General features: G+C 40.8%; 1 protein-coding gene across 2 annotated transcripts; it reads left to right on the top strand.

Annotated features, from left to right (window-relative positions):
- The first annotated feature begins 229 nt into the window (after positions 1-229).
- Positions 230-21,862, top strand: CYBB (cytochrome b-245 beta chain). 2 transcript variants are annotated; one of them, XM_082219964.1, is made up of 13 exons: positions 230-633; positions 2,615-2,710; positions 4,921-5,031; positions 8,385-8,469; positions 10,360-10,505; positions 12,402-12,592; positions 14,012-14,141; positions 14,959-15,051; positions 16,934-17,187; positions 17,950-18,112; positions 19,707-19,853; positions 20,925-21,049; positions 21,131-21,862. In XM_082219964.1, exons 1-13 carry the CDS (start codon positions 589-591, stop codon positions 21,255-21,257), a joined length of 1,713 nt encoding a protein of 570 aa, XP_082076090.1. In that variant the 5' UTR covers positions 230-588; the 3' UTR covers positions 21,258-21,862. The 2 variants fall into 2 exon arrangements, with proteins under 2 accessions (XP_082076090.1, XP_082076091.1); XM_082219965.1 differs by lacking the exon at positions 230-633 and adding an exon at positions 822-949.
- Positions 21,863-26,428: the final 4,566 nt, after the last annotated feature.

Raw genomic sequence — 26,428 nt, 5'->3', positions numbered from 1 at the left:
TCTCATCCTCTGTCATCCCCTTCTCCTTGTGCCCTCCATCTTTCCCAACATCAGGGTCTTTTCCAGGGAGTCTTCTCTTCTCATGAGGTGGCCAAAGTATTGGAACCTCAGCTTCACAATCTGTCCTTCCAGTGAGCACTCAGGGCTGATTTCCTTAAGAATGGAACCATTTATGTTACTGTACTCAAAAGTTTATATCAAAATCTGCTTGCGGCTGGCACAGGGGTTGGATGGTGTTGGATGGTGTGCATAAGGCTGCAGATGGAAGGTGGAGTTGGTGGAAAGCCTCTTTCCTGCCCCACACCAAATGAGCAACGCAATCCAAGCCATTGACTATAGGAGCAAACAAGCACCTTCATTCCCACAATTCCTTTCATTCAACAATTCCTTTCATTCATTTTACTAATGTGAAAAGGATGGACATTAGAAACATGTATGATGTATAAGTGATTAGCTAATTGCATGCAAACCGAAATAGGGAAATAGGCTGTGGCAAGCCTGTAAGCATTCACTTCCTGTGGAGGGAAAGTCCCCAAAACTCACATACCTCAGAACGATCTGTTCAGTGTCTCTCAAGCAGCGATCAGAATGGGCAACTGGATAGAAAATGAGGGACTTTCCATATTTGTCATTGTAAGTAATAAATTTTAATAAGACTATTTTTCTTTCTTTCAGTGATTGCCATTGGTTTATTTTCATGCAAACCTCTTCATCAATAAAAGGTGTTTTTTAAAATATATATGAAAAATTAAAATAAAGGCATTGGGTTGTATCCAACTACATTCCACTCTGAAATTAATGTACCTCAGTGGATCTATTCTGTTCGTGACAAGCATTAGATACACATCCTTAATGTGATGGAAAGGAAGCATCCAGAACGAGGAGGTTCATCTAAAGGCTCGCATAAGAATGTTTGGTCTGTGAAAAAACAACAACATTGAATTGAAATGTAAGAAAATATTGTAGCTTTTAAAAATATTTAGTCAGTTTAGCTTGATCGAAGGCAATCAATAAATAACAAAATATTCAATTGGAAGGGGCGGTAAACTATGTCAGGCATGGAAACCACAGCTTACAGAAGTCTTACAGAAGTTTTCCACCTTTCTGACGAAGTTCTTGATGCTACCTTCCAACCAAAAATCCATTAATGCGATTAATCTAGCCATGGGTAATAGAAGGGGCTCAAAGTCTCAGAAAGTAGAATTATGTATGAACTTTTAGAATCTGTGTTGTACACGAATGAGTAGCTTTAAATACAATTTTTATGTTATTGTACAGTATTTTCTTTATGCACTTGGTTTTACGTATATGTAACCTTTGTGTGGGGACGCGGGTGGCGCTGTGGGCTAAAGCCTCAGCGCCTAGGGCTTGCCGATCGAAAGGTCGGCGGTTCGAATCCCCGCGGCGGGGTGCGCTCCCGCTGCTCGGTCCCAGCGCCTGCCAACCTAGCAGTTCGAAAGCACCCCCGGGGGCAAGTAGATAAATAGGTACCGCTTACCAGCGGGAAGGTAAACGGCGTTCCGTGTGCGGCTCTGGCTCGCCAGAGCAGCGTTGTCACGCTGGCCACGTGACCCGGAAGTGTCTCCGGACAGCGCTGGCCCCCGGCCAATAGATGTGAGATGGGCGCACAAACCCCAGAGTCTGGCAAGACTGGCCCGTTTGGGCAGGGGTACCTTTACCTTTACCTTTAACCTTTGTGTATGTTCTGGAACTGAACATCACTTTAATAAAAAAAATCTTACACAGTTGATAAATAAATGGGGGGGCTACACTGCACATGAAATATATACTATCCCTAATTTGCAATTTACCACCTACATTTTAAAAAATGTTATTAAATAACAATCTCATTGTTTAATATGCACAGTGATCACATGGAACTGATAATTATCAGACTGTTTAGATTAAGTTGAACAAGAATTGATGTCAAAATTCCTGAGATGTTCAAACTAGTTTTGACAAATCTTTGAAAAGTTGTGCTCGTCTCATGTTAAAAACTGGTATGATTTATGCCTGGAGAAAGGGGTATTTACCAGAACATGGAAGATTTCCTCATAACCATGGGTGTTTCAGGGCTAGTTCCACGTTTAACAAGACATTTAACAATTTCTGCATCAATGGGCTTCCTGGGGTGGCAGCAGGGTGGCCTTCCATGCCAGGAAAGTTGGCACCAGCATTTAATAACACCCTTGATGTGGCGATGCTGTGTCATTGGGCATTGTTGAAAATGCAAATGGCTACCACCACCACCATCCCCGTCCCAGCTCCTAGGGCAGTTGTCAGTGCAGTTGAGATCCTAGCTGATTCCCAAGGGTATTGTGAGCATTTCCCTTTGCCAAATAATTTTAGAAAATTAATTTGATCCAGTTCTGATCATTTGTTCTGTATTTTATGTTGTTTCAATTATTTTATTGTAAGTTGCCATGATTTCTTTTTTTAATGAGTGGGTGGTATAATAATAATAATAATAATAATAATAATAATAATAATAATAAAACACTCTGTTTCCTAGGAAGAACAGACTCAAAAGTGTTCTAGTTTAAGTGTTCCAGTTTAAACTCTTGATTTCTCAGCAACTGAAAATAAATTAAGATCATACATTTTTTCCCTTCAGATTGTGTGGCTGGCTATAAACATCTTCCTCTTCTGGTGGTACTACTTGGTATATGACCTTGGAAGGGAATACATCTATACAAGAGAACTTCTTGGGGTAAGTACTAGATGCATATTTACTGTAAAGGTAAAGGGTAAAGGGACCCCTGACCATTAGGTCCAGTCACAGACGACTCTAGGGTTGCGGTGCTCATCTCGCTTTATTGGCCAAGGGAGCCGGCGTACAGCTTCCGGGTCATGTGGCCAGCATGATTAAGCCACTTCTGGCGAACCAGAGCAGCGCTCGGAAACGCTGTGTATTTACTGTACACAGATGTATATTTACTGTACCTCTGTCAAAAGAATGTTAATTTATGCTGCATCTCAGGCCTCCTTAACTGGGTTGTAAGTAAGCCCCACTGAATTCAATAGGATCTATTCTGAGTTAGACACAGACTCCATCTGCACTAGACATATGAAGCAGTATCATAATTTTTAAAATAGTAATGGCTCCCCCACCTCTAACTGTAGGTGGTTTCCAGGCAACTCTGAGAATGCATGGGAAATGTGAGGAAAAATTGATTGACAGGACATCATATAACCTCCCTGTAAACAAGTTGGGATAAATGACCAATAAACAGGTAATCCTAGAACAATCGTGGTTTCAACTTGACTATTCAAAAATACAGCAGTCCGGTATGTTCCCACCCATTCACTTTTAAGCAATCATAGAAGTTCCAGTATGGCCACTTCCCTTCCTTGCTTCCATTTCCCATTTTCTTCTCTCACTTCTTGTCAGAATCAACTACCAACTCAGCTGTGACTCTCAAAAAGATGTTTGTTATTTGGAAATGACTGTGGTGATTTGGCAAGGCCTCCAGAGATCAGTTGTAGGAACATTATGCAAAGGTTCACCATCATGATTCTTCTAAGATCAAATTAGACGTTGTTGGTCTAGGCAACTCTTATCAGACTCAGCTAGCATGGCCAGTGGTCAAGGATTATAGGAGTTGTAGTCTCACAATATCTGGAGGGCCACGGGTTCCCCAGCCTTGGTGTGGAGACAGTATTTTTCAATTTTATCATCTTCCAAAACAGTTTTTAATTAAAAACTAAACAAAGAGAAATATCACACTTAGCATATGAAAATATTTCCTGTCCAAGTGTCTGTGCCATTACAACAGGTTTAAATTCCCCAGTGGGACAAAAAGAAACCAAACACAGAGAGAATAAAATTCCTTCACATGTAGTCACTCATTCCAAGCTTGCAACACAAGCAAGTGTGTGTGTGTGTGTGTGTGTGTGTGTGTGTGTGTGTGTGGAGAGCAGGGTTGGCCCCACTGGTAAGCAGAATGAAGTAGCTTATTTGGGGCAATATGAAAGGGAAGCAAATTATTAATTATTTTATTATTACAGCGATACCTCAGGTTACAGACGCTTCAGGTTAGAGACTCCGCCAACCCAGAAATAGTACCTTGGGTTAAGAGCTTTGCTTCAGGGTGAGAACAGAAATCTTGCGGCGGCAGTGGGAGGCCCCATTAGTTAAAGTGGTGCTTCAGGTTAAGAACAGTTTCAGGTTAAGAACGGACCTCCAGAATGAATTAAGTTCTTAACCCACGGTACCACTGTATTATGTATTCACTCACAGTGAGAGTAACTTTTGGAATTTTATGCCTCAAGTGCCAAAAGTAACTTGGCCTGCCTTGGGTACTGTATACCTTGACTTGGGGCCTGGGTCTCAGGAGGAGCATTTCTGCCTCAGGCAGCAAAATGTATTGGACTACCTCAATGGGGTGAACTTCAAGGTACATCAAAATGGAGTGCAAAGAAGAGAAGGGATTTTGGGGGATGCCTGGTAAGATTCCCCCCCCCCTTCTGCTTAAGCATGTGCTTTTAGTTATTTCCCTTCCCATCTCAAAAGAAAGGTAACCTTTTTTTTTTTGAGGTGAATACTGTAAGGAAATGTTTCATTCTGGGCTCACTTAAAATGAATTCACCCCACCAGTTGAGGTGGCAATTTACCAGGTAATATTCTTGCCTCCATTAGAGGTATGGAATTCACCTGTGGCAGCTAGTTGACTAAACGTGTTATCTTCTGCTAAATCTGATCATGTAAATTATCTTTCTATAAACCATTTTGCAATAGACGACCTGTCCTTCCATTTAGTCCAATTCTCGTTTTCTTCACGTTCATATATACTGGTCTGGCATCCTTAACGTTGGTGTACCTGGAACATAAAGGTTCAGATTAGTTTTCTACCTCTCTTCCAATTTATCCTTCAGATAATGCTGCTTAGTTGATTTGAATCCTGTTGTCTTACATTTTAGCCTTTCCTGGCCCTGGCTCGGGCACCTGCAGCATGCCTGAATTTCAACTGCATGCTGATCCTGCTTCCTGTCTGTCGAAATCTGCTTTCCTTCCTCAGAGGCTCCAGTGCGGTAAGATGGAGAAGTATTTTCCATTGCTAGTGATAGTAAGCAACCTACAAAACTGTGCTTGTTTAGTGCAACTTTTGTTACAATGAATGAAGTATCTGTGAAAATATTCACCCGATCTGTTTCTGTGATGAAAGTATGAGAACATTCAGTGTTGATTCATATTTCTTTCTGTCCTTTTGACACAAAATGCAGGAGAGCTTTCAAAATATGTTTGTTCCCTGTCAAGAAAAACTCCAGATATTACTGCTTTTAGACAGTTGGCTTCACACACTGACAGCCAGCCAGGACAGAACGGGGGGGGGGGGCTACAATTTTGAGAAGACCTACTCTGTGTCCTCCTGGTTAGAGGCAAAGGGGAACTTTTTGGTAAAGAAATGGGACCTACATTTCCCATCTGCCCTGGGCCTATTACGAGCTGTGCATTGCCCTGCAGCCAGCATGCACACAAAGGAAGCTGCAATCACACTTTGCTGGCAAGTGCACCAGCATGTTAAACATTAGCAGAAGGCAAAGATGGGGTGGTGGCCCAATCCTCACCTGACTTGCAGTAGATTGCATCACTCAACCTTACTGAGAAGCAGAGAAGGAGTGGTTGGTGCAGTGCAAATCAGAGGTCAGATGAGCCCTGCTGCCCCCGTGTGCCATCCACTACTGATAATAAACTTTTGAATTCACAAATTATGTTTTTGGATGTAAAGTTTTTTAAAAACAACAACAACAACTTATATTCATACCTTTAAATGTTAGAGTGAGAATTCTCTGTCACATTATTTTGGAATGCCAAGGGTGACCTTAAAGTCAGAAATATGAAACAGGTAAGGAAAATACATTGGACTGTTTTGATTACAGTGCTTTCCAGAAGAGTGGTGTGCTTTGATGGATTCTTCTCTTGGGCAAAAAGAAATTCTCTGCCTGATAATTAGGGAACATTTGCCTGTAACTTGTACTGTAATGTAATAAGCACCCAGTATCTCATGGGAGTCCAGCCACTGTGGTTCTTATAGGAAACAGTATTCCTGCCTCATCACTCTTTCTTCACTTTATTCCCTTCCCCCCAATTGTTTTGATTACTTTTGAGCTTGTTAAACCCAGGACTGACACACATAAATTAAGAAATCATATATAAGAAAGCAAACATGCTCAGTTCATCAACAATGATGTCTTCATTACAAAAACAAATAGTCAGATCAGCAAGACCATACTAGTTGTATCAGCTACTGGTAATGCAAGCTCCACTGCCCCCCATAAGTGGGCTTCCTCATTCACTTAAGTGGTGATATCAGCTCTGCATACAGAGGAACACACTTAGCAAATTTAGGATCTGGCTACAATAAATTACTGGATTGGATCAAATATGTCCATTCTTTATAAGACAGCGTAGCAAAGAAAGAGATAGTCATGCACTGTGTGTGGGGGGTTTTTTTTGTTTGTTTGTTTTAAGCCTTCATTTTTCCAGCGTCATCTTGAATTCAAAAAGACACAGTATGCATTCAACTTAACAGGGTTGCATGGAATAAGATTCTTCTTAGTTTTAGCAAAGCAGCTTCTAATACCATTGACCATAACAGCCGTATTACTCAATATCTGTCCAAGCTAAATCAGGGAACAAGGAACTTCCTTTACTGGCAGAACTATGGGGAAAACAGCTCTTTTTCCAATCTTGGGGATTAATTTCACTTCTACTTTCACAAGTAACTTCTAAATTTTCCAATAAGATTTTCTTTACTGAATGAGACAAAAGCAGAAATAATGGCTACATTAACACCAAATATCCACCCTCTCAGATTCTCATTTGTTGCTCAGCCCTTACAATGCATGGGTTGACAAATTGTGGCCGTTCATTCAGCTCCCTGTCTGTTTGTTTACTAGATTTTGATACCACCCTTCAACAAAAGGTTCTAGGCTGGTTTACAGAGAGAAATACAAAAACCATTACATGCAAAACCATAAAATACACTTCAGACAGTAAAACAACAAGGAATCAGCTGATACATAAAATCATAGAATCATAGAGTTGGAAGGGACCCAAGGGCCATCTAGTCCAACCCACTTGCAAGGCAGGAATCTCAATGAAAGCATCCATGACAGATGGCCATCCAACCTCTGTTTAAAAACCTCAAAGGAAGGAGAGTCCACCACCTCTTGTGGGAGTCTGTTCCACTGCTGAAGAGCTCTTACCATCAGAAAGTTTTTTCGAATGTTTAGTCAGAATCTCCTTTCTTGTAACTTGAAGCCATTGGTTCGAGTCCTACCCTCCAGAGCAGGAGAAAACAAGCATGCTCCCTACTCCATGTGATACCCCTTAAGATAATTGAAGATGTCATATCTCCTCTCAGTCTCCTAATATATGCAAAGTTAATATCTCCTCTCAGTCTCCTAATATATGCAATGTTAATGGTAGTTAAAACTGTTTTCAGAGCCTGTGAGGGTGAAAATGTATTTGCCTGGCACTGTAAAGAGAAGAAAGGTACCTGTGGAGACTCTGTAGAGAGACAGTTCTATCTTGGCCACAACCGAGATAGTTCATTCCTCAGCTGCCACCAGCCTCAGACCGGGAGGCAAGGAGCCCTGGAGGATGGTCTTTGTCCATCAGCAGGTTCATATGGGAGAAGACACTCCTTTAATGTAAACATGCACTTTAAAACAATTATCAGCTATGAGTGAAATATCAGTTTGTTGTTTCCCAGCAAGGGATGATTCTGCGTTGTGATGAAAATCCCCATTGGAACTCTTTAGGGAAAAAATAGTATATCATCTAATTCAAGACTGAATAATAGCGTGTAAATATAGGCTTTCATTTTCTTACCTCAGTATTTGATTTTACAAAGAATCTTCTTTTAATTAAGATATTACATGACTGGTATGAATTGATTACTTCACTCCCCCTGCCCCGCCAAGGTGGCAGAATAATTTATTCTGAAAAGGTGGGAATGTACTGCTTCTTCACTGTTTTTATAGTAAAAATTTGAGTCAGAGGACAAGGGAACACTTGCTGGCTTCTCTGGCTCGGTGAATGTAGTTTTTTCTGAACCCCCAGCCTGGAATCCAGAATAAGCAAGCATACTCTCTTGCAACAACTTCATCTCCATATTACATTGTTAACATACCAAGCTGGTTTTTAGCCACTTTGTTGTTATTATTCTAGCAAGAAATAGCTTTGTTTATCAAATTGTATGTTCACGCTTCTTTCACCAACGGGATCTCTGCTGAAACTTGGTAATATGCAAATAAATGTATGTAATCAATTAAAGGCAGGTAAACAACTGGTTTGTAGCCTTTTTCCCCAATAAGCATCTCATCAGATTTTCCTGGCTTAGGTTAATCTCTTCACACTTCCTCTTTTAAATCGCTAGTGCTGCTCAGTACGTGTCAGAAGACAGTTGGACAGGAACCTCACATTTCACAAGCTGGTGGCCTGGGCGATTGCGCTCCATACCAGTAAGTGTTCTGAAACTGAATTAGGAAGAAGCATTGTTGGTTTTAGTGACTCCTATGAGTGTAGCATTTTGCAGGAAGGGTTCAGAAAGTGAAGGGTCAGAAGGTGAAGGAAGGTGTCAGTGGAATCGTTTCTAGAAAATATTGGGGCTGGGAAGAAAGTAAGTGTTTTCTAAATAATAAGGACATTTATTTAAGTGCTGCAAGTCACCAGAGCTTGATTTAAACCTTTAAAAACATAGGAATCCTGACCCTCCATAGCTATTTCCATCACATTTAGAAATACAAAATGAAGGGGGGAGGGAGAGGGTAGGGACCCAGATACAAGCCCACTGGGCCGTACTCTCACACTTACAGTTCAGCGGGTTCAGTACTTTAGCACTAAACTGGTAAAACCAGTTCCCCTACCTTTGTCATGTCATATTCCCTGCACAGTAAGTGCACTTGTTGACTCTGAAAGTTCTTATTCTTACTTCCTTTCACTTCTGCCTAAGACAGACACCTGAAAGTCCCACTGAATATTATTAAGTGCTGGGGTCTAGTTAAAGCTGTTGCTGGCAGCTGTGGTGGGCAGCAGATGTGTTGGGGGGGTAGAGCAGAAACAGTTTAAGAACCAATGGCTGTAATCACATGTCTGTTTATTCTGTTTTCATAACTTCTCCCTGTTAAATTCCACATGATGGACCATCACATGATGTAAAAGCCACTTATGGAACTATTTTGAAAGATAGTGCAAGTTTAGTGCTCATTTCTGAGCCAGTGTGGTGTAGTGGTTAAGAGCAGTAGTCTTGTAATCTGGGGAACCAGGTTCGAGTCTCCGCTCCTCCACATGCAGCTGCTGGGTGACCTTGGGCTAGTCACACTTCTCTGAAGTCTCTCAGCCCCACTCACCTCACAGAGTGTTTGTTGTGGGGGAGGAAGGGAAAGGAGAATGTTAGCCGCTTTGAGACTCCTGAAGGGGAGTGAAAGGCGGGATATCAAATCCAAACTCTTCTTCTTCTTCTTCTTCTACTTTCTTCCAGGAAAAAAAATCTTCTTTGCAAATAGTATGGAAATGGGTGCTAAACTTGCTGGAAGTGGCTTTATGGTTGTGCAAAAACTTAAATATGATGTGGAAATGCACAGTTAGGGAAACATTGTGAAAACGGAATAAACAGCCATGTGAATGCAACCTAAGAATACCAAGGTTTGTCACTTGTACTTTTTCCAAATCTATGTTTCTGAGTGAGATGAGAGCAGAACTAAGGACTAAGTTAACACCAAATATTCTTATTCTGCCCAAATGATCTTTGGGCTGTCCCTCAATCCTTACAGGACAGGGTTTAACTAATTAATCTGTTGAAGGGCCACAGTCAGCATTGCCAGCAGTCAGGGATGGAGGAATTAAATTACAAACTCATGGAGCGCATCTACTTTGTGGACAAGATAAAAGGCTGCAGTAACTGATAAGAGGAGAAAATTCTTAAAAGAGAATGCTATGCCTTGTCAGAATTTTGAGGGTTTTTTATGCTTCCATTCATTTAAGTTTTGTATAAGTTTAATCAGATTTGCATGAATTCATTTCATCTCCTCCCATTTTACTTTAAAAAATTAATTTAAAATAGGAGTAATCTTTCCTTTTGAAAGGGGCATGTCATAACATCTGTCAGGAAAAATAGGTATTTGACGTTTACTGTCTTGTGGTTTATTTAGATCTGATTAAACTTCTGTTGATGTCACCTTGTGCTTGTTTCATATTGCTATAAATTTATGTTTTGTGATTGTCTGATGGCCAGATACAAACAAATGAATCTGAATTGTAGCCCACAACATCTTGAGAGCAGCACTTTGGCTACCCCTGTACTACATTCTTCTCACACCTTTTGGATATGTTTTTATGTTTTTATTTTTAAGCAATCCATACAATTGCACATTTATTTAATGTTGAACGGTTGGTGGATGCTCGCACTGAAGAGCAAAGAACCCTTAAGACTGCGCTGTCTGATTTGGGGGATATTCCTGGAGACTCTTACCTGAATTTTGCACGATCTAAATTTCCGGTAAGCAATCACATTTCTAGAGAAACAATTAATTGGTGGTGGTTGCAGAGAGATAACTTTATTTCCTTCTGCAACTACTTCTGTTCCATTATAATGCTGTTTGCATCAAAACAGACTTGATTGATGACCATCAGGGGAATGTGACCCTGTTGGTTCTCCTTGACCTCTTAGCAGCTTTTGATACTGATGACCATGATGTTCTTCTGGAATGACTCAAGGAATGGGAGTTGGGTGTGCTTTATTACACTGGTTCTGCAGGGTTGCTACCAGAAAGTAGTACTAGGAGACCATTGATCAGCACCATGGCTTGGGGACTGTGGGGTCCCACAAGGTTTCCTTCTGTCTCATCTGCCAATTACCATCTATAATATGAAATCATTGGGAGCTGTCATCCAGGCATTTTGAGCAATGTCATCAGTATTTTGGTGGCACACTGCTGTATCTTTCCTTTCCACTGGAATCATAGAATTGTAGAGTTGGAGGGGATCCAGAGGGTCTTCTAGTCCAACCCACTTGCAAGGCAGGAATCTCAATTAAAGCATCCTTGACAGATGGCCATCCAACCTCTGCTTTGAAACCTTCAAGAAAGGAGAGTCCACCACCTCTTGTTGGAGTCTGTTCCACTATCAAACATCTCTTACAGTCAGAAATTTCTTTCTGATGTTTAGTCGGAATCTCCTTTATTGTAACTTGAATCCATTGGGTTATAGTCTCAGGCACAGGAGAAAAGAAGCTTGCTCCATCTTCCATGTGACAAGCCCTTTTCATATTTGAAGATGGCTATCATATCTTCTCTCAGTCATCTCTTTACCAGGCTAAACATACCCAATTCCTTCAACCACTCCTCATAAGGCTTGGTTTCCAGACCTCAGGAGAGTCTGTGAAGATGCTGGACAAGTGTCTGGAAGCAGTGACATATGGGGGCAATAACCTGGAACTGAATCCTGATAAGATACAAGTGTTGTGGGCATATATGGGAATTAGATGTCTGTTCTGCACCTCCCTGAAGGAATAGGTTTGAAATCTGGGAGTAATCCTGGATTCTAACTTGTCACTTGTCAGTTTCAAGTGCCTTCAGTGGCTAGGGAGTGCTTATGCTAAGCTTAGGCTGGGTCTCTAGCTGTGGCTGTCGCCGGATAGCCTGGCCTCAGGTATCCATACTCTAGTGACCTCCTTGCTTGAACTATGGTAATGCACGCTACATGGGGCTGCCCTTGAAGACTTTATGGGGGCTACAGCTAGTCCAGAATGCAGCTCCTAGGTCAGTAAGTTGGGCAGCTCAATAGGAACATGTGTCACTGGTTCTGAAAACACCACACTAGTTGCCAGTGCACTGGGGCCAATTCAAGGTGTTAGCATATAAAGCCCTAAATAGCATGAGACCCAAGTAGCTAAGAGAGCGCCTCCACTGATATCAGCCATCTTGGGCCCTACAGTTAGAAGGTGGGGCCTTGTTGATGGTACTGCCTCCAAGGGCTCCCCACACGGCACTGACAAATGACAAGGACTTTTCAGTGGTGGCTCCCCATTTGTGGAATGCCCTCCCTGGTAAAGTGCATCTGTCACCAACATTATTAACTTTCAGGAGGAATTTGAAAACATTCCTGTTTGTCTAGGCATCCCTGAGATTACTGGATGAGAGAATGTTTTAAAGTGTACCCATTTTCAGATATCTTAACTGTAGCTTTTTAGAATACTTTTTATTTTAAACGATTGTGGATATGTTTGCTGCTCGGCACTCCTTTGGGAGGAACAGCAGGAAATATATGTAAGAAATAAGCGTAATCAATTGTTTTTCATGTAGAACTTTATTCCCTCAGCTGTCTTGAAGAAAGAGATGCTGCACAATTCAGTGGTGAAATATTTGCTTACGTTCCCATACTTTTCTGTTCACAGAGCCCTGTGGGTTGTCTCTATGTAGCATTCACAACCCTGGCCGGCCTCACTGGTGTTATCATTACACTGTGTCTAATCTTAATTATCACATCATCTACTAAAACCATTCGAAGGTCATACTTTGAAGTATTTTGGTTCACCCATCATCTGTTCATTATTTTTTTTGCTGGTCTCGTCATCCATGGAGTTGGGTAAGTATCTACCGGTATTTATTTTGATACTCCACTAAATAACTAGATGGAGATGGAGTCAGAGTACTTTTATTAGGACTAGCTAAAGATCACAGAACAATGAATTTGTTCTCTGGATTCAGTCAGAGAACTCTTCTTCCGGCTAAATGTTAACAACCAGACATAGGAGCCAACTCCTAGGGGCTAAGGTCCCTTCAGTCTCTCCTACAAAATATTTGAGGAGGGCACCCCCCCCAAGCTGATGGGCATTGCCATTCAAATAGGGTGGTGTGCTGTGTCTTTTGATTGATTATGCAGGTGGGGTTTACTTGGGCCCCCCAATATTTTATTCAAGTTGGCAGATAAGGAGGATGATCGGTGCACTTACTGAGCTGAAATGAAGCAAAAGCTTTCATTGACAACTGTCCAGTCCATCAGACATATACACATGGTTGCAGGAGATCAGAAGGAAATGAAATGCAGAAAGCACACATAGTGATCTTTATTCTGCTACTAACAGTGGCAATTCACAGGCACACAAAAAACAGTCATTGACATTCTGATACAAGTTAGACAATGCATGTAGAAAGATTATTTGTCTTGACTTAATCCACAAACGATAGAAGCCCTCTGAAGTTTCTTTGTTCAGGATGCAGTGTCCTGGGAGGTGGAAATGTTCCCACTGCTAGTTTTTTGATATTACCATTTCTGATTTCAGATTTGGGTCAATTTATTCTTTTGCGTAGAGAATGACCTGTTTGTCCTATGTAGAATGCAGAAAAGCATTATTGGCAGATAATGGCATATATGACATTGGGAGATGAGCAAGCGAATGAACCTCTTAACTTGTGGGTGACATTATTAAGTCCTGTAATAGTGTTGCCAGAGTAGACTTGGGGATATCATTACAGGGCATTATTATTATTATTATTATTATTATTATTATTATTATTATTATTATTATTATTTTCCCTCACCCTTCATCAAAGGGTTCCAGGATGGGTTACAGCAGTTCAAAAATTCAATATTATAAAGAAATCAAAACATATTTTGATCATAGGAACCTGAAAAACACCTGCCTCAGGTATCAAAGGCCAGGGTGGAAGGAGAATCTAATAATGTCATCCACAACCTCAGAGGTCCATTCATTTGCTCATCTTTCAGTGTTGATATATTCCATCGTCAACTACCAATGAACTTCTGCAGTCTATATTCTTCATCAATCAAAGAATGCATCCACACTGCAGATGATTTGAACTAGGATTTGTGTCTCAGAATTAACCTTCCTAAAATTAACATTACAAAAAGCAGAACATACATGCTATGCCTACAAAATAAAACTGAATATATTTTATCTTATGATATGAAAGTAATTACTTTTAATTTTGGTTATTATCCATTATCAACATTGCTCATGTTGATTTTTGCTGTTGTTCCCAGAAAAATTGTACGTAAACAGACTCCCGATAGTTTGAGTGTCCATGATCCAGATACCTGTGCCAAGAATTACACCCTCTGGGGGGAAATACCTTCATGTCCTAAACCACAGTTTTCTGGAAATCCTCCTATGGTATGATCTGTTGTTTGCTTGTTTGCTTGCTTGCTTGCTTGTTTTAAAAATCTGGGCACTGAGACCATTGAAGATCTTAATGGGAATGTTTAGCAGTTAGATTACCACCAGATAGGGCAAGAGTAATGTCAATAGCTCAGGGCCCAGCTAGGTCAAGAATTAGTAATTCTCACACATCCAGTAAATTTGTATGTATTTACTGATGAAAAGGAAAGATATAATAGATGTGCACTTTCAAGAGTAATTCTAAACATTAAGTGAAGAGTAAGAACTCTCTTGGTTGGCGGTTCGAATCCCCGCGAAGGGGGGAGCTCCCATTGCTCGGTCCCTGCTCCTGCCCACCTAGCAGTTCGAAAGCACGTCAAAGTGCAAGTAGATAAATAGGTACCGCTCCGGCAGGAAGGTAAACAGCGTTTTTGTGTGCTGCTCTGGTTCGCCAGAAGCGGCTTAGTCATGTTGGCCACATGACCTGGAAGCTGTACGCTGGCTCCCTCGACCAATAAAGCAAGATGAGCTGAGCGCCGCAACCCCATCGTCGGCCATGACTGGACCTAATGGTCAGGGGTCCCTTTACCTTTAAGAACTCTCTTAAAAGGAATAGATTTTAGAAATCAGCCCATTGTGAACAAAGTAACTTTCTAAAGAGACAAAGCACTTGCAGAAGCTCTTGTGAACATTGGCTGTGGTGCAATGAGCCCTCCGAGTTAATTGCTGAAACCAGTTCCTGCATGCATAATGCAACCTTATATTTATTTAACAGAATTTCATACATTCCTTCCTGTCCTTGCTTCCTTAATTCTTCCTGTTCTGTTGACAGACTTGGAAATGGGTAATAGGCCCCATGATTCTATACGTCTTTGAACGGTTGGTACGGTTTTGGCGATCCCAACAAAAAGTTGTTATCACAAAGGTAAGAGTGATATAAATCAGCTTGCATGTTTCACTTCACTTAAAGCGTTATTCATCCTGGAGTTAGCATAGAGTAACTCCAGGATGATAGGAATGTCACTTAAAGTTGATAGGAATGTCTCCTAAATTTCAGAATTTGTTATCTGCATTTATGCAGTCAATATCTGTAGAAAAAAGAACCATTGCTCTATTATAGTTTTCATTAAAATGTACATTAAATTTACATGAAAGTTACAGTCCTGGTGAGAGACTAGTCCCTCCAAGTGTCCCTATTTTCCAGCGACAGTCCTGTATTTACAGAACACATCCCAGTTTCTGACTTGATCCCGGAATGTCCAGTTTTTCCTTAGGACGTCCCTATTTTTATCAAAGAAATGTTCGAGGGTATGGGCCTATTGGCTAACAGGATTATGGCATCACAAATTAGTTTCCTTAGCTATTTCTTTAAAAGTTTGCACGTATCAAAAAACGCAGAAAGGAAACCCCAGCAGAATGGCTGCAGTTTGATCAGTAATCACTGGGAAATCTACACTGTGATGTCACAGTGCTGTCAGCTAATGGAGGGCATTTTCAGTCTCCACTGTTTCCAGGCAATCCTTAAAGTAAATTCCATTGAAAACTATAGTAGAGCAATTATTTTTGTTCCTCTACTTCCCAAGTATTTAAGTCAATGCAATGATAGAATAATTATATTAAAAAATTGATATATATATAGATATTGCCAAGTACCTGTATTGCCTGCAGTGCAGCATTTTATTGTTGATGCTGCTTTAACTGTTAATGCTTTTGGCTGCATTTTTATATTTCTTGTCAGCTGTCCTGAACTCCTATGGGAGAAAGGGGTAGGCATGAAAAATAAATAGTTGGGACCAAAGGCACTTCCAGACTTTTGCTATTTTGTGGGTGGGGTTTGTTTGCATACTGGCAAATGTGGGTTCTTTAACTAAAGAAGATTTGCACAACAACAAAAACCCCTGGCCTTTCTGCATTTAGAAATATGCTTGAGAGGATGCCATATAGCCAACCTGCAAATAAATCAGAATGAATTTCAAACATGCAGCTGACACCTGGACACAACCTGATACTAATATCTGAGAGAAGAAAAAATCCCCATTTATCCTCCGGAGAAACTGAGTCCCATCTTGGGGGGAAAGGGTCATAGGTCAGTGGGAGACCATCTGCTTTCCATGCAGGAGGTCCTGGGTTCATTGCCTGGCATTGCAAGGTAGGGCTGGGAAGCTCCGCTGTCTGAGACCCTGGAGAGCTACTACAGGTCAATGCACATCATACAGTCTGAGAGAGCCTGCTATGTTCCAGTGCTGAAAAGATGCCTCAAAATGTTACAAACCATCGATATAACTTACCGTATTTTTCGCTCTATAAGACGCACCCTAACTTAGCGTATTTGCACCAGACCACAAGAAGCATCTAGTTTTTGGAGGAGGAAAACAAGAAAAAAAAATATTCTGAATCTCAGAAGCCAGAACAGCAAGAGGGATTGCTGCGCAGTGAAAGCAGCAATCCCTCTTGCTGTTCTGGCTTCTGGGATAGCTGCGCAGCCTGCATTCGCTCCATAAGACGCACACACATTTCCCCTTACTTTTTAGGAGGGAAAAAGTGAGTCTTATAGAGCAAAAATTACAATATTTATAAATTATTTACTATATCTAAAGCTCTACAGTTAATCATATATGTAGCACATGACTCGGAAAGTGTTTGTCTTAAATTCTTCAGTCAGATAATTATTTTTAGAGAGTAAATGGGCTTAGGATTTTGCAGCCATTTTTCACAATTCCTTCGGCAAACCCATCCTGATGACCTAATGTAAGCTCAGACCATCCCATCCTTCTGGAGTTCTGAGAGCTTTACTTCCTGCATCCTAGGTTGTCACGCATCCTTTCCAAACCTATGAGCTCCAGATGAAGAAGAAGGGCTTCAAGATGGAAGTTGGGCAGTACATTTTTGTCCAATGTCCTGCAGTGTCCATGCTGGAGTGGCACCCTTTCACATTGACGTCTGCCCCCGAAGAGGATTACTTCAGCATCCACATACGGGTCGTTGGGGACTGGACAGAACGCTTGTTTCAAGTCTGTGGATGTGACAAGCAAGAATTCCAGGATGCTTGGAAACTGCCCAAGTATGTGCAGAATAGACATTCTATGAAAATGTTTGCAACCCTCTATGTGGATTGGCTCAAGCTGCTGATGTGCTGCAAGTAGTGGCATCGCCTTCACTATAGGGAATAGCCAGTGTGTGTGTGTTTGTGCTGGCCCATAAAGCTCCTAGGGACACAAAAGGTCCATAGGATGCAACACAACGGGGTGGAAGGGGATCTTGCACCGTTCCTACCAGCTGCCCACCATTGTCAGTATGGCATAATCTCCCTCAAGTGGCTCAGTTACACTGTACAAGGTCAGTTAGTCCTGGTGCTGAGGTTGAGGCCTCAGACTGACTCAGGGAGATGAGCACAACAATGCCCTTGTTCTTACACCAGATTTTATAACCTGCCAGCACAGAAACCAAGTAGAGAGAGCTAGCTATCAGTTGCTAGGCTTTGTGGTCTGTTAACCTTAGATCCGCACACCACAGTCACTTTTGGTCCTTGCCTGTTCATAAAAACCAGTTTTCTAAAAAGGCACTTTTACAAGATGGATTCACTCTGGCCTAAGTGTACATGCAACCTACTCCTGTGCATGCCTTGGGCTATTTTTGTAGCTGCTCTAACTCCCAGTCCATAGGCTACTCCCTGTCTCAGGGGCCAGGACTACCAAGTGGAACTAGTCCCTGAACAGTGCCACTGCAAGATTGGCTTGACTCTGACCTGTCCAACTATTGGATGATTAGCGTATGCATGGGCCAGTCCCAGTTGTTGTTGTTAACTGTGTTCTCACTGTTCTAGGATAGCGGTCGATGGCCCCTTTGGCACTGCCAGTGAAGATGTATTCAGTTATGAAACTGTGGTGTTGGTTGGAGCTGGCATTGGGGTCACCCCTTTTGCATCAGTCCTCAAGTCTGTGTGGTACAAATACTGCAATGATGCCTTAAACCTAAAGCTCAAAAAGGTTTGTTCCTGACATATACCAAAGCATGTGACACTTGTTTCCTAGTGCTGAAAAGTGCATGGAAACAGAGATTGGGAAGTATATAAAGACAAGTGTTGATTCAGATCTTTATGTGTGAAAATAGTACTGTGAAACACTATAAATTATTAGTTTTATGTCCGTATAAACAAATCTGGCCCCTTTCCCATCCTTAAGTCCATTTCTCCACACTTCTGCATCAGCTTGCTTCTTTTTTTCAGTCTCAAAAAATTATCAGCATTTTGGTGCACTTTTCTCCCAATATGCACATTTTTGTATGTAATTTTGTCCAATGTACACTTTTTTGCAAGCAACTTTCACTAAAATTATGCATTTTCTGTTTTTACTAATTCATACATATTTACAATACTTTCCCCAAATATACATATTTTTGGATACATTATTTGTCTGGAGGTATGGCATTGCAAAATTCAAAGACGAGTGAATTTCAAAGGACAGGTGCATTTCAGCTCATGTATGTTTTAGGTGAATTTGCATTAAAGTATGACGCTCAACCCTCTCCCTACTGTTAGTTCATGTAGATGCACTTTCACTTCTACATCCAAGCATGGAGAACTGACAGCAGGGATTCAGCAGCATCTCTACCCCAGTCCCACTCCACAGTGGGTCCTTCTTTATATGCACACAGTGACATTCTCTATCATTTTAAATCTAATCTCTGCAATTACAAGATCTATTGGAGCATGCAACCAAGGTGCTGTTTTGGGATGAGTATCAACATATTTATTTTTAAAATGTGTGCATATCACTTACATTCAAAAATAATCAGTGCACAAAATATTAAAACATGCCCCATACAAAAGACAGTAAATAAAATGTCATAATATCAATAAAGTAACAGAAATATGGCTAGCTACTTCCTACAGTGACCAATAATATATGTTGCTGGTATATAAATGCCTTGGGAGGCATTTATAAACAAGAGTATCTTAACAGGGGTAAAAAACCTAGGATCATAGTTACATATCTGTTATCAAATACTTCAGATCATAGAATGACAGCCCCAAATTCAACTTTAATAACTATTGCAGTTCCCATTTGTCTTTCCCATAAAGCAGTAGAATTACTTAGCTAAGGGTAATTCCAGAAAAACGTATGGTGGCAAAGACCATTCTTGGTTGAGCTAGTATTTAATTAATGCTTTATAGGACCTTACTATACTATGAAAGCTACGAGAGCAGCACAAAATATTTTGAAGAATGCCTACTACCCCTTGCTACTCATTGGAGTCAGGTCTGAGTTTTGCCCTCACCTTGCCTGAAGCTCATCCTTCATGCTGCAGAAGAAGGGACGTCTACTCATCATAGTTGCACTGTGCACATGGAATCAGTTAATTTTGAAGGGCTTCTTCTACTTCTTCCTAGACAATGAAAGGTGGTCATTATTGTAGCCTTACAATAATACTTTACTGTTGACCAATGTGATCATCAGAGGTAATCCAGAAAATTACATTTATGTCTTCGGGGTTTTGGAGCGGGGGAAAAGGAAGAGAATGAAATTGCCTAATTAAACACATAATCTAATATGCTAACCAGTTCCATCTTGCCCCTTCCAGATTTATTTTTACTGGCTCTGCAGGGACACTCATGCCTTTGAATGGTTTGCTGACCTCTTGCAATCAGTGGAGACTCAACTGCAGGAGAAGAATAATCCAGACTTTCTCAGCTACAACATTTATCTGACTGGTTGGGATGAATTTCAGGTAACTTGCTGCTGTAGTCCTTTCCAAGTAGTTAGATTCTTGGGAAGACAATGTAGTTACAGCAGTCCTTCTGCCCACACCCATCCCAAAGTAAAAACCCCATGGACACACTTCTGCAAACCTTATTCTCACAGTGATGTCAGATCTAACTCCACTTTTACTGGCTGCCACATGCTGGATTCTAGTTATGAGATGCCACCACAAATATTTGAAGGGGGCATTTGCAATGGCGCACCAAAAGCAGAATCGTGTATGGAATGGTCATGTGGCCTGCTTGCCCATTTGACTGGGAACCAAAATTAACTGCCTTTTCCTAACATTCATTTGTGGCACCAGTGGGATTTCTTCCCCATCCCATTAGTAATTGCAGCATGGGGTGATTTTGTTGCAATCTCAGGTGTGTAATCACAGCTCTCTATATGCGGCTCCAATAAAAATAGGGGTGGGTACACTCAATATTAAATAAACAAAAAGAAAAAGAAAAAAGAAAGTCATATAATGAGCCAGGACACAGTTAACATGACATGCAGTTAGTTCCTGAAAAAGAGCTGCCTGGTGGTAATTGAAGGAATAAATGCATGGGCCAGATTCAAGTACCCCATTCCACTAGCAGGAAATAGTGCAAGGACTCCCAGTAGAGATTTGGGGTTTTCCAGCCTCTCCCCATTGCATGTGCTTCCACATCTCCCTGAAATCTGCTTTGGAGGGTTGCCTGATGGAACAATCTCCTTAGTGCTACATTGAATTCCACTCAAAGTGTATGGTTGGAAATGCAAAATATTGCAAGTCATAATAGGGCCCCCCTCACTCAGTTATTCCAATTTCATATTAGTTCATCTGCTAGAGCTGTGTTGCTCCACTGTTGAACTTCACTCTGCTATTTTAGGAGTATGGGGTGGTGGTGTCTGTCTCTGTTTCTGTCTCTATCTTTTATCAGTCTCTCTCTCTCTCTCTCTCTCTCTCTCTCTCTCTCTCACACACACACACACACACACACACACACACACATGCTATTACCCTCTGGACCCTACAACTATCTAATAAGGAGATTCTTTGCCTTCCTTTTTCCAGGCTGCTCATTTCATGGTGCATCATGATGAAGAGAAAGATGTGATCACAGGCTTGAAACAGAAAACCTTATATGGGAGACCAAATTGGGAGAATGAGTTCAAAACAATTGCAAGTCAGCATCCAAGGTAAATTTGTTCCATACTGCCTGCAGAATATGGCCTCACTTTTGCTGCTATACTTTATCTGATAATTTCTCTTGCTATCAGTTCCAGGGTTGGCGTTTTTCTGTGTGGACCTGAAGCCTTGGCTGACACCTTAAATAAGATGTGTATTAGCAATTCGGAAGCTGACCCACGAGGAATACATTTCATATTCAACAAAGAGAATTTTTGAACACACTCAAATGTTTGTTTGTTTCCAACGAAAAGCTACATCTTATCCTTTGTATTTGGGCACTATGTATCTTAATTTTGCTACATTGAGCTCTTGTCTATCTGGAATTTTTCCAAAAGTTCCACATCTGCTTGCCTTGGCTTTTGCATTCTGTATAATTTGACAGAAACCAAATATTGCATATTAGACTGCCATAGGTTATAATCCTATACACACTTATCTGAAAGTAAGCTCCAGTTAACTTAATGGGACTTTGTAATGAGTAGGCATTCATAGGACTGCATTGCAGGTTTTATATTTCTGTTCTCATTTATTTTATATAAATAAGATTGAATTGCAAAGAACTAGAACATTTTAAGTATTTGTCACGGTTATGTTTTAAACTTCATAAAGGTGCTCCTCAGGTCCTAGTTTCAAGAGACATTCCACTTTTGTTTTTATTATTTAACCATCACCCTTAATCATTAAAATGGAGGCATGATGTGGTGTCTAGTGTCAAACATATTGCTCAACTGAGACATTGCACATTTTTGAAAGTGGCAAGAGTTCCACTTGACTGAAGTTTATTTTTGGCAAGCCACATAAATAAACATTCCTGCAACTTCCTTCTGTCTCTTAGCCTTCTGATTCAATGTGAACAAATTTAAATGAAAATAAACATTACGTTTCACAGATTTCCTCTCATTTCTACATCATGGAGAAATTCTACAATGATACAAGTTTGTTATATAGTGTCATGCTTAATCCCATATTCTCTCAGGCACACCTTATTTGTTTGACCCTATCAGTGTGGCAGGCAATTTATGTGGCACAATCATCTCTTACTTTCAAGCATCTGCAACTGTTAATTATGTTCATGTTGCTCATGACTTATGGTTTTGTGGGTCCTGCATATGTCAAGCAGGATGCTTATTATTACTCAGTTCATCTTTTACTAGGTTCTGGAGCTCTCTCCCCAAGAGCCTTGTCCATTCCCACCTCCCTTTCAGCTTTTAGAGAGCAAGTGAAAAGTGTCTTGTTCTTCCACACCCCAAATTTGACACGTGGGCAAGGTCACCCACCAGTCAGTCACCTGACATCACAGTGACCATCACAATGACATCAAGTGACCTGTTCAGTTGATTGTCTGGTCTTGTGAAGCCCCTTTCAATGTGCTGCTTTGCAGAGTGCTTCATGAGGGTCTTAGCAAGATCTGACTACCAGCTACAAAGGTCACTTGATGTTATTGAACAGGGCTTTGTGGGCATCACTGATCAGTGGTGCTTGCAAATCCCCTTTTGGCTCTGCCAGATTATGATGATTTTTACATGCCACACACCTGATGTAGACAGAACATTAATATAAAAAATATATTGATGTATGTGGACAATGTTTTCCTTTAATCACCAAATTATCAAAATTACTCTCATATTGAAATGCTGCTCCTCAACGAGGCCAAACTTAGATTCACAAAATGTTTAAGGGTATACGTATCCCCCCAAAGCTCACAAACTCTGGGCAATCTCCCCAAAAAAGCTCAACAACTTTGGGCTATCCCCCCAAAAAAAGTTTTTTGTGGTCCCCCAAAATAGGGGTTGTCTTTTACATGGGGGCATCTTCTACATCTTATATATGGTACTTCCTTGTAAGTGTGCACAGGATTGCATTATAGAAGCATCAGAAAGTTGTTTCTTTGGTAATCAAAGCCTGAACTAGCATTTCATCATAAACAGCGAGGAACCACATCTCTTGTAGTCACATAGTGCAACATTCCCAAATGAGCAAGACCTTGTGAATGAGCATGTGACACATCAACAGGCAGGATCACACCCTGTTTTTTACTAGAATCTAAACCAAGCCTTATGAGGAACAGTTGAGAGAGCTGGGTATGCTTAGGCCGGGAAACAGCTGTCACATGGAACAAGCTTGTTTTCTGTTGTTTTGAAGGTTAGGACCGAAACCAATCAATTCCAATTAAAAGAAAGGAAATTCTGCCTAAACATTAGAAAGACCTTTCAGACGGTAAAGGCAGTTCAACAGTGGAACAGACTACTTTGGAAGGTGGTGGACTCTCCTTCATTGGAGATGTTGATACAGAGGTTGGATGGACATCTGCCAGGGATTCTTTAGTTGCTATTTCTGCATTACATGGGGTTTATAACCCTTTGGGGCCCTTCCAATTCTATGATCCTATGAAACCACAGAGAAAGGCAAGGGAAATGGAGGCAAAGATCAATGTAGGGGAGGACATATACAATTATTTCTGTGGATTCAGGACAGTCCAACAAAGCACTCCTTCACACAGAGCATAATTAGTTGGTGGAATTCAGGATCCAAGTATTGATAGTGGCAAATAGCTTGGATGTAGTGGTTGCTGGTCTGCTGGAGCAAATAAGCCTGTACGCTGCTTTCAACCAGCCCCCCAACCTAGCTGCTTGACTTCTTACTTGCAGTCAGTCTTATGAAAACTGTTGGGACCGGATGTAGATCCTTCTAATTACTGATCTATTTCTTCTTTCTGCTTGCAGAAATTAGCACTGAAACCAAAAGGGTGATGAAAGGTTGCCCGTTGTGTAATAATTTCCAAATGGCAAGCTGTCATTACATAAAATAACCACTTCCCCCAAGAAACAGCAGATGTTTCCTTGCTTTGTTGCATAGTCTCCATACTCTCTTGTTCATTTTACTTATTGTTACATACTTTTCTTTCATTGAAATCTTTTTTCACTCTGAGTCTTGGAGCATGGGGGAGGTCGGTGGAATGAGATGAAGCATTCTAACTCCAATGGCCCCTGAAAATCTCCAGTGCAACTTCTTGGGCTGGAAAAACTTCAGCCAGTCCACATTGTTAAAAGCTGTTGGGAAAGGGCTGGGGAGACCAGAGTTCAAGTCCCTAGTTAACCATGAAGCTCCCTTAGACTAGCCACTCTCAGTGCAACCCTTGCAGGTTGCCTATGAAGATAATGTAGCAGAGAAATAGCTTGGAGAAAGAGGGGAAATATAGCGTTGGCACTAAGGGTGAAGTAGAACTGTGGCGTTAGCAGCACTGAAGTGACCTCCCTGGAGCGCAAGTCTGGGCAGTGTGTGTGAAGGTCCTGGGCTGCCCACGGAAATATATATGTAATTAATAAGGTAAAGGTAAAGGGACCCCTGACCATTAGGTGCAGCCGTGGCCGACTCTGGGGAAGTGGCGCTCATCTCGCTTTATTGGCTGAGGGAGCCGGCGTACAGCTTCCGGGTCATGTGGCCAACATGACTAAGCCGCTTCTGGCGAACCAGAGCAGCACACAAAAACGCCGTTTACCACAGCTCCCGGGTCACGTGGCCAGCATTTTTTAAAACCCAGAAATACAATTGCGAATAAGACCATCTAGTCTCAGTAACAGCACCAGAAGTTTACTATAAAAAAGAGTAAAAGGTAGATTGTACCTTTGTCTTTATTTTCTGGCCAAACCCTTTACTAGTAGTTGTTTCAGACAACTGCATTCATCTATATTCTATAGTGTATCCACCCTCTGTAAAATGTTCTCTCTTCATTATTATCTTTTACTGCTTCAGGAAAAAGATGAAAATAGCTTGCACCCAGAAAAAGAGCAAATTTTGAATCCAGAGCTGTGAGAGAACTTCGCATAGTATTTTAGTTCTGTTGCTATAGATATGTACCGGTACATTCATTTAAAGAGTACAGAGATATCTGTGTTCACGCTATAACAATATGGAATATAAACATGGTATTTGCTTAAATATGCAACTTTATTAACGAAAAACAGCTAGACCTTTGGTGCTTTACATATTATAATGTTAAAGTAATTCAAAGCAAAACCATTGCAATGATAAAACAATTCTAAACATAAACTGCAACTGAAACCAGCTTGTTGCAGTTCTGACAAAAGGCAAAAATGCTTAATGCAACAGTATAACTTCAAGTTCTACTAGGTATATAAATAGCTGCAAAACAATGTAACTTTTTATGAAAAAATAGAATCCTATATACTAAACATATTTGCAAAGGTACTTAATATTTGCTTGAGTGGTTCTTCAAGTTATTAGGATTACCCACTTGACTGAAGTGGAGAATTTTCTAATTTAGGTAGATCTAGGAAGCAAGACGCGTACTGTTGATTCCCTGCATGTTTACTCAGAAGTAAGTTCCACTCTCTTCAATGCAATTTTCTCTCAAGTAAGCATAGGATTGCAGAATTATTTTAACTAATAACATAAATAGCAAGGATTTATGGTCTAACTCTATGAACACTACTAGGAAGTAAGGACTGTAGCCAGTTAATTATTCTGTAAGTCACATACCTACAGCCTAAGTGCACCTTAAGACACAGACAAGTCCCCACTTCAAATTATTCTATTTCCAAGTGCTACATATGAAACATTACTTTTATATAGATTGAAATGAGCAAGCACAACTCTCTTCAAGAATCTGAAGAGCCAAAGGCTGGTCCTGCCTGGGAGATATGCAATAAAATGGTATCATGAGAGCATTGCTAAACTTTTAATATCCTAATCTAAAGTATTTGCACATGTATTATCTGCACATTATTTTAATGCTTTTGGTTTGTGATTTTGTGCTGATGCACCAAATATTTGTTAATGCACCAATAACTGAACCAAATGTTGAAGAATGTTTTAATACAATTTCCCTACTTCGACGAATGTGCCTTAAGAATTGTGCCACAGTCTAAGCACAGCCTTACAGCATGAAAAATACATTCTTTTGCTGAACATTCATACCCTGTTTGAGAAAAGTAGGTACTTTGGCTTTATAAATTTTGTGCCTAAAACATGAAAATATTCTTTTATAATTTGTTGGGTTTTTCTGCTTCCTCCCCCCTCACTGCTTAATTTATTATGCATTATAAATCACAAACACTAATAGTCTAAGCAGCAGTGGATTTCAAACTTACAGCTTTCAGGGAACTTTTTTCACCTGCTCTGGGACCTATTCATGCTGGAATTATGTTCTGGGTTGCGCGCATGAGACTATGTGGTAGCTGTTGCACTGCATCAAATGAGTGTGTGCATTACAGCAAACAACACGCTCTCACAACTCTAGTTTTCAGGGGGCAAAGATCAGCCATTATACTGAAGCAGCACAGATGGGAGTGCAAGGATTCCTTGGAACACAGGTTTAAAACCACTATTCTAAGGCATCAACTCCCATAACTCAGAACCAATTATAT

This window comes from Podarcis vaucheri, assembly GCF_965113315.1.
Source record: "Podarcis vaucheri genome assembly, chromosome: 4".
NCBI lineage: Eukaryota > Metazoa > Chordata > Lepidosauria > Squamata > Lacertidae > Podarcis > Podarcis vaucheri.
Note: the sequence above shows the minus strand (reverse complement) of the source record. Positions and strands in the feature narration are given on the sequence as shown.

Excerpts from the sequence above, each read along its gene's own strand:
- CYBB (XM_082219964.1), top strand. The coding sequence starts at position 589 with ATGGGCAACTGGATAGAAAATGAGGGACTTTCCATATTTGTCATT. Across the intron at positions 634-2,614 it reads GACTTTCCATATTTGTCATT|ATTGTGTGGCTGGCTATAAA; the intron begins GTAAGTAATAAA and ends TTTTCCCTTCAG. Across the intron at positions 10,506-12,401 it reads TTGCACGATCTAAATTTCCG|AGCCCTGTGGGTTGTCTCTA; the intron begins GTAAGCAATCAC and ends TTCTGTTCACAG.